The sequence below is a fragment of the Cantharellus anzutake genome (genome assembly GCF_015039405.1).
Source record: "Cantharellus anzutake strain C23 chromosome Unknown EI90scaffold_51, whole genome shotgun sequence".
In the NCBI taxonomy this organism is placed as follows: Eukaryota; Fungi; Basidiomycota; class Agaricomycetes; order Cantharellales; family Hydnaceae; genus Cantharellus; species Cantharellus anzutake.
In genome coordinates this window covers 240,720-250,706 of record NW_024067001.1, presented here as the reverse complement: position 1 = coordinate 250,706, position 9,987 = coordinate 240,720, and the positions used below count along the sequence as shown (strand labels likewise).

Below are 9,987 nucleotides of genomic sequence, written 5' to 3'. Positions count from 1 at the left end.
CCTCGGACTGAACACCACCCCTCTCACCACCCTCCTCCTACTCCTCCTCCTACTCCTCCTCCTACTCCTCCACTCCCTCCTCCGCTCCCTCCTCACAACACCTCCACCCTTCCATTATCCTCCTACTCTTCTCCCGTCTGCTCCGATGCCCACCTTCGGATCTGACTCCTCTCCTCTCTTCCTTCCCCTTTCTTCCCTCTGGTCCTCTTCTGCTGACCTCCCGCCAAGTTACGACCTTCCGCCGCTGACCCGTACTTCGTACTCGGGCACCGCTCGTACCTTTGCTCCGAGCCTCCGTCATAGTTCCTACCTCGGACTTTGACTCCACCTCGGTCTTAGTCCATTGCATTGGTGACCTTAAACACCATTGCCAATATTCCTCGGACTTTCAACCCCTGTTAGAACCGGGCGGAAACAGACGACTCCGGAGTGGAATCGGAGACTTAGCGTGGAGGGACCTTGGCCTCAGCGACTCAAGCGGAGCGCTGTGCCATTGCTGTTTGTCCATTTGGTCCTTAATTTCACAGTAGGTGAGCAGGAAGTCTCTAGGGGCATTTCAGGTCGATTTCGGACTGAACCAAAATGAGTATGTACAAGCGCCGATATATATAATGGAGGGGGCAAAAGCACAAGGAAACAAAGGGGAACTGAATCGGAACAAAGACGTCCGAACGGGAACAAAGGGAAGAAGGAGCGGAGCGGTACTGAAGGTCATAAGGCAGGACCTGTGATACGTCCGAAAGGAGGTAGGGAGGGCAAGGCCCAGAGGGGCAGGAGGATGAGGAGAAGTGGGGGTGATGACTAACTGGCTAGAATGGGAAGAAGCAGTAGTCCAAATAGGGATGAGGGGTAAATGCGAGAGATACATTACAAGCGGCGAAAGTGCCGAAGGCGATCCACGAAGCTCGGGGGTTGCGGAGCTTACGGAGGTTACGGAGGCGGGGTTGAAAGTCCGAGGGATATTGGCAATGGTGTTTACGTAGTATGAGGTCACCAATGCAATGGACTAAGACCGAGGTGGAGTCAAAGTCCGAGGTAGGGACTATGACAGAGGCTCGGAGCAAAGGTACAAGCAGTGTCCGAGTACGAAGTACGGGACAGCGGTGGAAGGTCGTAACTTGGCGGAAGGGTGGCGGAGGAGTACCAGAGGGAGGAGAGAGGGGAAAGGTAAGGGGAAGGAGTGGCGGAAAGGAGGGTTGTCAGGTCCGAAGGTGAGTATCGGAGCGGACGGGGGAAGCGTAGGAGGATGACGGGAGGGTGGAGGTGTTGTGAAGGGGGAGCGGAGTAGGAGGAGGAGGAGTAGTAGGAGGGTGGTGTGAGGGGCGGTGTTCGGTCCGAGGTGAGTATCGGAGCGGACGGAGATTGGGTCGGAGAGGTAAGGAGGAGTAGAGGTGGTGTGGGGGGAAGAAGGAGGTGTGTTGCTGGGACCGAAGGTGAGTATCGGGATGGCAGCGGTAGGTTGTGACTCCGGAGGTGAAGAGGGTGGGGGTCCGGAAGTCGGGTCGGGATCGGGTATGCACGGATATGACAGGAAATGAGAGAAGAAAGCTGGTCTTCCTACTCGCTACTCAGGGTGCAATAAACTGTAGCCCACACCCACAGCTAATCTACGAGGCACTGTACATACCAACAATCAATGATCCAGGTTTGTCTGGCTGTGTTGGATCACGGATTATGGAACGTGGATCTTGGAGTGGGATCAGATCATAAGGCTGTACAGGGATCATGGATCATGGAATCTGGGCAATCATAGATCATGGAATCAGATCATGATGGTAAGTAGGCTGGAAGTGGCCAGAAGTGGGTGTACTCTGACATGATGCCATCACAGTGGAAGGAGGAGAAACAGCCATCCTGGAAAGAATACATGCAGTGAAGGACCACAACGAGAAGGTGGTGAAAGTGCTGAAGGAGCTGGGAGATGGAACACTCAGGACAGACAAATGGAGCAGAGATGGAGAGTTGGTCCTCTACTGGGGGAAGGTATATGTCCCAAAAGACCTGCAACTCCACCACAATGCACTGTAACCAGGCAAGAAGGCTGCCCAGGTGAGAGAGTAGGGACCTGGGGGTAGTGTCTGAGTCAGGTCAGAAGGGGGGAAAGGATGGTTGGTGGCAACAGTGTTACAGGAACGGGTTCCGGGGAACCCAACCTGAGCCGTTCGGCTCACTAATGGAGGTGGCTGCATAGCCATTGGAGGGAGAGCGGAATGGGATGAGTGTCTGGCAGTGTAACCTGTGGGTTGGCCAACGGTAACTTGGCACTCCTGGGAGCGTACCGGTAGCGAGTATGACATGGGCTCCTTGAGGGAGCCACCTGGCTGTCTGCTAACGGGGACTTGGCACTCCTGGGAGCGTGCCGGTAGCGGGTGTGCTGGGAGCAGTTGGCTAGCGGTGACTTGGCGCTCAATGGAGCGTACCGGTAGCATGGGATACTGGGACTCCCAAAGGGAGTCACCCAGTTGGTGGCTATCGGTGACTTGGCGCTCATGGGAGCGTACCGGTAGCGGGGGTTGTTGGGGAAAGCAGGCTGGTGGACCAGTGCACGGTAGTGAGTGACCGTGGGAAGTGGGACCCGTGGGTGCGGGGCCAGACATTCTGGAGTTGCCTGGACTATATCCCTCTCCTAAGGAGGTGGGATAGGCTACAGTTCCTGATAGGGAACTTCTGGTTGGATGGGAGTGACCGCTCAACCACCCAGTGGACTGGTGGGAGCGGGCAGCAGGAGGTTGGGCGTGGGAATGCCCTCCTCGCTGCGGTTTTGTCATGGAGAGGATGAATAGGGAGGTGGACATGGTTCCAAGGTTACAGGTTGAGTTTACAGTGGTGGCACAATGGTGAGGATGTTACGATTGCGGTACAAGGTTTGTGGGTTATGTATTTGATAATGAGAAAACATCTCGGCAATTGCCATACATATCATATGACTTGTATCTATCTAATACAAATGTTATAATGGCCAAAGGAAGTCCTTTGGAAATCAACAAATCCCCCAGCCAGCACCAAAACCCAGTGGGAAAGCTTGGCATGGGGTTTGGCAGAGAATGAAGTGAGAAGAAGTAAGAAATATCTTACCTATGTGCCTGGTCTATAGGAGTCTAGGCCCATTTACATAGCAAAGGGCCTCAAGGTCTGGTTGCCTGTCACAGACCATAAGATTCTCCATTTCCATAACAAACAGTGCTGATACTGCACTGTGGTCCAGGTGCTAGACAATCAATCAATCAAATCTCACTAAATCTGTACTCACTCCTGGTCCTTCTTGGACAGTCGTCAGGAGCTACTTTAACGTATGGAGGGATCTCTCAATGCCACATTCTTTGTAGCACAGAAGAGGGGTCCAACAACATAAGTACTGTCAGAGTACACCCACTTCCGGCCACTTCCAGCCTACTTACCATCATGATCTGATTCCATGATCTATGATCGCCCAGATTCCATGATCCATGATCCCTGTACAGCCTTATGATCTGATCCCACTCCAAGATCCACATTCCATGATCTGTGATCCAACACAGCCAGACAAACCTGGATCATTGATTGTTGGTATGTACAGTGCCTTGTAGATTAGCTGTGTGTGTGGGCTACAGTATATTACACCCTGAGTAGCGAGTAGGAAGGCCAGCTTTCTTCTGTGTGGGCTACAGTATATTACACCCTGAGTAGCAAGTAGGAAGACCAGCTTATTTCCCCTCACTGCTCAGCTGGAGCCTGTGTCGCCTAGCACACCTCATGGTTCTCCTATTGAGACTGACCCAGACCTTCCTAGTCTTACCTCCACTTCCACTGGATCCCTTGACCTTAGCTCCGAGCAGCTCGGTATCCTGACAAGTACAAGATAAACTGGCCATATTTATAGAAAGGGAAATCAGAACAAAAAATAAGAGAAATAGGTGATAGATGGTGGCAATGGGAACAGGAAGAATGTTAGCATCTCGGCTAAAGGGTGGACCACAAGGTGACAATGAAATTAATAAATGAACCCATGAAATCAATATCAACCATCAATCTTGCTTCTCCACCGCGTATCCGTCGTCCTAACTCCTGTCCCGTCATTCAATCTTCCTCTCCTGATTCTTCGCTGTCCATCGAGCTCAAAATCGTATGAATTGGTAGAGATTTGGGGGAGAAATAGTAGATAACTGCGGATTTTGGGGAAGTGGCAACATGAGTCTTGAGAAAAGAGCATGGAAAAAATTGGAAAAAATGTGAAAATGTGCCGTTGGCATTGGGAAAGTGTCGGAGGCTTGAGGGTGCTCGTTGGTGCCTCGAAAAACGCGATTCTGGCCTCATTTGTGTGTATTTGGTGTGCCCTCCTACAGCACAGGCAATGGGACACCTGGGGTGATGGAAAACCCTGGAGCTTGTCTCCTGCGACTACTGGTGGCCCCAGATGGTGGAGTATGTAGGCTGTTATGTAGCAGGGTGTGATGCCTGCAACCGAGTCAAATTGTTCCCCTCGTGGAAGGTGGGGAAACTCATGCCAAACAAGGTCCCCACTCACTGCTGGCAGGTAATCTTCATAGATATGATCGGAGGCTCCCCAAGTCAAAGGGTTACAACACCATCTTAGTTGTGGTGGACTGCCTCTCCAAGTGAAGCATCACAGGCTCCCCAAGGAGATTCTCAGCAACAGAGGGAGCACCTTCATCTCTCAGTTCTCCAAAGAGCAAGCAGCCCTGCTAGCAGTCAAGCTAACCCACTCAGCACCATACCACCCACAGATGGATGGACAGACAGAGCGGGTGAACCAAGAGATAGAAGCCTACCTCCAAGTGTTCATCAACCACTGCCAGGACAACTGGGCAGATTGGCTCCCACTAGTGGAGTTCTCCCATAACAACTGCATCCATGCATCCACCCACCACACCCCCTTCAAGCTTGACACTGGGCAACACCCCAGGATGGGGACAGAACCTATGCATGTATCAAAAGTCAAAGCCACAGACACATTCACCTTGAGAATGATGAAAATGCAGGAAGAGGCGAAGGCAGTACTAGAGCATGCAGTGGAGGAGATGGCCCACTACTATGACCGAAATTGAGAAGTGGTGCCTGAGTACAAAGAAGGCGATCAAGTCTGGCTCAGTGTAAGGTGGGTGTCCTAGAACCCAGCTGTGAGTATCAAATATGTATGATTTGCAGTGGGTAGGATGTAGTGACCTCCAGGCTGGGCCACATGACCCCCTATATACATGGACCATGACCTGACACTCTCCCCCCTTGTGTTGCTTGTCAGCACACACAAAGAGAAAGAGGGAAAGGGTACATGAAACAGAGAGAAAAGAAAAAACAATCTTTTCCATGACAATTTTATGTGGTAAGTGATGAAATAGAGAAAGTAGAAAGTAAAAAAAAAGGAGTGTAATGGTAAGTGAGTGAAATGTTAGAAATTTTTAAATAATAGAATGAAAGCTAGAATAAATGAATGTCAGTTACCTCTGCAAATTTTGCAGGGTTCTCCCCCCTAGACTGGTGTCTAGGTGGTAAATGTTAGAACGGGCGGAAACGGGCGACTCCAGAGTGGAATCGGAGACTTAGCGTGGAGGGACCTTGGCCTCAGCGACTCAAGCGGAGCGCTGTGCCATTGCTGTTTGTCCATTTGGTCCTTAATTTCACAGTAGGTGAGCAGGAAGTCTCTAGGGGGCATTTCAGGTCGATTTCGGACTGAACCAAAACGAGTATGTACAAGTGCCGATATATATAATGGAGGGGGCAAGAGCACAAGGAAACAAAGGGAAGCCGAATCGGAACGAAGATGTCCGAACGGGAACAAAGGGTAGAAGAAGCGGAGCGGTACCAAAGGTCATAAGGCAGGACCTGTGATATGTCCGAAAGGAGGTAGGGAGGGCGAGGCCCAGAGGGGCAGGAGGATGAGGAGAAGTGGGGATGATGACTAACTGGCTAGAATGGGAAGAAGCAGTAGTCCAAATAGGGATGAGGGGTAAACGTGAGAGATACATTACAAGCAGCAAAAGTGCCGAAGGCGATCCGCGAAGCTCAGGGGTTGTGGAGCTTACGGAGGTTATGGAGGCAGGGTTGAAAGTCCGAGGGATATTGGCAATGGTGTTTACATAGTATGAGGTCACCAATGCAATGGACTAAGACCGAGGTGGAGTCAAAGTCCGAGGTAGGGACTATGACGGAGGCTCGGAGCAAAGGTATGAGCGGTGTCTGAGTACGAAGTACGGGACAGCGGGGAAGGTCATAACTTGGCAGAAGGGTGGCAGAGGAGTACCAGAGGGAGGAGAGAGGGGAAAGGTAAGGGGGAAGGAGTGGCGGAAAGGAGGGTTGTCAGGTCCGAAGGTGAGTATCGGAGCGGATGGGGGAAGCGTAGGAGGATGACGGGAGGGTGGAGGTTGGGTGAAGGAGGAGCAGAGCAGGAGGGTGGAGAGGTAGTAGGAGGGTGGCAAGAGGGGCGGTGTTCGGGCCGAGGTGAGTATCGGAGCAGACGGAGATAGGGGAGGAGGAGTAGAGGTGGTGTGAGGGGTAAGAAGGAGGTGTGTTGCCAGGACCGAAGGTAAGTATTGGAACGGCAGCAGTAGGGTACGACTCCGGAGGTGAAGAGGGTGGAGGTCCGGAAGTCGGGTAGGGGTCAGGTGTGCACGGATATGACAGTTGGCTGGACAGGTGGATCATGATGGGTTTCCCCATAGTGAGTGGACGGTATAGTGGTATCCCTTTCAGATGATGAAAGGGGAAAAGTTGAAAACTTTCAGGGATTTTCCCCAAAAAATGGGTTACAGAGAGTGTGGTCTCTGTCTCTCATGGATAGACCATGATGTTTTTCCAGAGGAAAAATTGGTGTTGGCATTGCTTTGGCAATGGGTGACTTCCCAAAGGGTAATTGGCTGGACCACCTCCCACCACCTCATGAACCTGGCCCTGAGTGTGGGTTGTCATCCTGTGGCCTGATGTGGTGCCATTCCACCATATGTTAAGTCCATGCAACGATGGTTGTCCCCCAGATCTGGGGTTCCCAAGGCACTCACTGTGTGCCTTGGTCTTCCTTAATGATTCCCAGACTTCTAGTCTGGCGATTATCTGTTCCGTGCTCCCCACCCTCCATTCAGGTGGGAACTGGACAAAGTCCAGAAGTGCCTTGGATAGAGGTGAAATCGATGCAGGATTATGTGTCGATTTGGGTGACATGGACTCTTTGTCCATGTTAGAGTGGATGTGCTCATTTGTTATAGGAATGGACCTAGAATCTTATGGTCCGTGACTATGAACAATCAAACCTTTGGTCCCTGCACCTTTATTTCGCTGTCAAACCCCATGCCAAGCTTTCCCACTGGGTTTTGGTGCTGGCTGGGGAATTTGTTGAGTTTCAAGGGACTTCCCCTGACCATTGTGACTTTTATATTAGATAGTTAGAAGTCATATGATGTGTAAGGCAGATGCCGAAAAATGTCTTTCATTATCAAATACATAACCCACAAACCTTGTACCGCGATTGTAACATCCTCACCATTGTGTCACCACTGTAAACTCAACCTGTAACCCTGGAACCATGTCCACCTCCCTATTCCTCCTCTCCATGACAAAACTGCAACGAGGAGGGCGTTCCCATGCCCAACCTCCTGCTGTCCACTCCCACCAGTCCACCGGGTGGTCGAGTGGTTACTCCCATCCAACCAGAAGTTCCCTATCAGGAACTGTAGCCTATCCCACCTCCTCAGGAGAAGGATACGGTCCAGGCAGCTCCAAAATGCCTGGCCATGCACCCGTGGGTCCCACTTCCCACGGTCACCCACTACCGTGCACTGGTCCACCAGCCCGCTTTCCCCAACAACTCCCGCTACCGGTACGCTCCCATGAGCGCCAAGTCACTGATAGCCACCAACTGGGTGACTCCCTTTGGGAGTCCCAGTATCCCTCACTACCGGTACACTCCATTGAGCGCCAAGTCACCGCTAGCCAAACACTCCCAGCACACCTGCTACCGACACGCTCCCAGGAGCGCCAAGTCCCTGTTAGCAGACAGCCAGGTGGCTCCCTCAAGGAGCCCACATCATACTTGCTACCGGTACGCTCCCAGGAGTGCCAAATTACCGTTGGCCGACACACAGGTTGTACTCCCATACCCTCATCCTATTCTGCTCTCCCTCTGATGGCTATGCAGCCACCTCCATTAGTGAGCTGAACGGCTCAGGTTGGGTTCCCCGGAACCCATTCCTGTAACATCATTCCTGGATGAAGTGCTAGTCTCACTGCAGTTGTGAGACGATGACCGCAATGTGGAGATTTTTTCCACATTTCTTTCACTCAGGACTGGCTCCCTGCACAAATGGGGATCATTCCATGAGGGTTTTGGATGATTCCCAGTCTTATAGACTGGGGTTTGAACCGGCTCGCACCTAGGCAGTGAGCTGTGAAGAAATTTCACGTTGCCCCGCGGGACTTACTCCGTGAGATCCAACTGAATGATACAGTTAAGGTCACAAGACAAGGACATAAAATCATGGACAAGCCTGGCATCGAAACCAGGACCTCTCAGTGTGCTACCATTACACAACTCGCCCATTTGACCATGCCGGTATAGGCTGTTAAACTCTATACTGATGGGAGCAGATGTCCATTCTCCAACAAGCTGGACGTCTCACTATGGCTGCAAGACGGTAACGACGATGTGGAGGTTTTTTCCACATTTTTGCCATCAAAAATGGCTCCCTGCATGAGCAGGAGTTGTTGTTTGATTGTTTTGCACAATTCCCAGTCACATACACTGGGGAGTAAACTAGCACGCTGCAATTTTATGAGCTGGACGTCTCACAGTTAATGTGAGATGATGTAGACAATGTGGAAGTTTTTTCCACATTTTTTGCGATCACAAACAGCTCCCTGTGCTGGCAGGAGTTCTTGTTTGATCGATTTGCACAACTACCAGTCACATAGACTGGGGAGTGAGCCAGCTTGCTGCTATATCGCGAGCTGGACGTCTCACGGCTGACGCGAGACGATTCCGAAGATGTGGACGATTTTTCCACATTTTTTGGAACTCCAAACAGTTCCCTGCGCAAGCAGGAGTGGTCGTTTGGTTGTTTATGACAACTCCAAGTCGCATAGACTGGGGAGTGAACCAGCTTGCTGCTATATTGCAAGCTGGATGTCTCACAGCGGATGTGAGACGATGCCGAAGATGTGGAAGATTTTCCCACATTTTTTGGAATCAAAAATGGCTTCCCGTGCCAGTGGAAGTGATTGTTTGATGGTTTTGTGTAACTCCCAGTCAAATAGACTTGGGAGTGAACTGGCTTGCTGCAATATTGCGAGCTGGATGTCATGCGGCTGACGCGAGATGATTCTGAAGATGTGGACGATTTTTCCACATTTTTTGGAGCTCCAAACGGCTCCCTGGGCGAGCAGGAGCAATCGTTTGGTTGCTTCTGATGCCTTCCCATCACATAGAATGGGAGGAGTAATGCTCTGAGGCCCATGTGGAGGGGCCCGGGCATAAATGATGATGTGGCAGGTTTTGCCACATAAGTTTGGCTTGGATTTGGCTCCCTGCACAACTGGGAGGCATCACATGAAGCCTTTGTACCCAACTGAGTTGGGTGGAGTGTGTTAGAACTGGGCAAGGGCGGATGATTCCAGAGGGGAACTGGAGACTTAGCAAGGAGGGACCTTGGCCTCAGCAACTCATGCAGAGCACTGTGCCATTGCTGTTTGTCCATTTGGTCCTTAATTTCAGAGGAGATGAGCAGGAAGTCTCTAGGGGGCATTTCAGGTCGATTTTAGACTAAGGGCCTAAAACAAGTATGTACAAGCACCTGTATATAATGGAGAGAGGCGAAAGCACAAGGAAACAAAGGGGGTCCGAATCAGAACAAAGGCATCCAAACAGGGACAGAGGGATGATGGAAGCGGGATGGCACCGAAGGTCATAGGTTTAGAACCTGTGGTACATCCAAAAGGAGATAGGGAGGGCAAAGCCCAGAGGGGCAGGAGGATGAGGAGAAGTGGGGATGATGACTAACTGGC

The 9,987-nt window shown here is 51.3% G+C and overlaps 2 protein-coding genes across 2 annotated transcripts; both read right to left on the bottom strand.

The window, feature by feature from the left end:
* Positions 1-1,023: 1,023 nt before the first annotated feature.
* EI90DRAFT_3128641 (uncharacterized protein) lies at positions 1,024-2,597 on the bottom strand (the record flags this gene model as incomplete). Its single annotated transcript, XM_039064113.1, has 3 exons — positions 1,024-1,421; positions 2,172-2,223; positions 2,280-2,597. 3 exons carry the CDS (start codon positions 2,595-2,597, stop codon positions 1,024-1,026), a joined length of 768 nt encoding a protein of 255 aa, XP_038912362.1.
* A 6,159-nt stretch (positions 2,598-8,756) lies between these two features.
* Positions 8,757-9,458, bottom strand: EI90DRAFT_3019024 (uncharacterized protein; the record flags this gene model as incomplete). Its single annotated transcript, XM_039057297.1, has 1 exon — positions 8,757-9,458. The coding sequence occupies one exon, from the start codon at positions 9,456-9,458 to the stop codon at positions 8,757-8,759; it is 702 nt and encodes a 233-aa protein (XP_038912361.1).
* Positions 9,459-9,987: the final 529 nt, after the last annotated feature.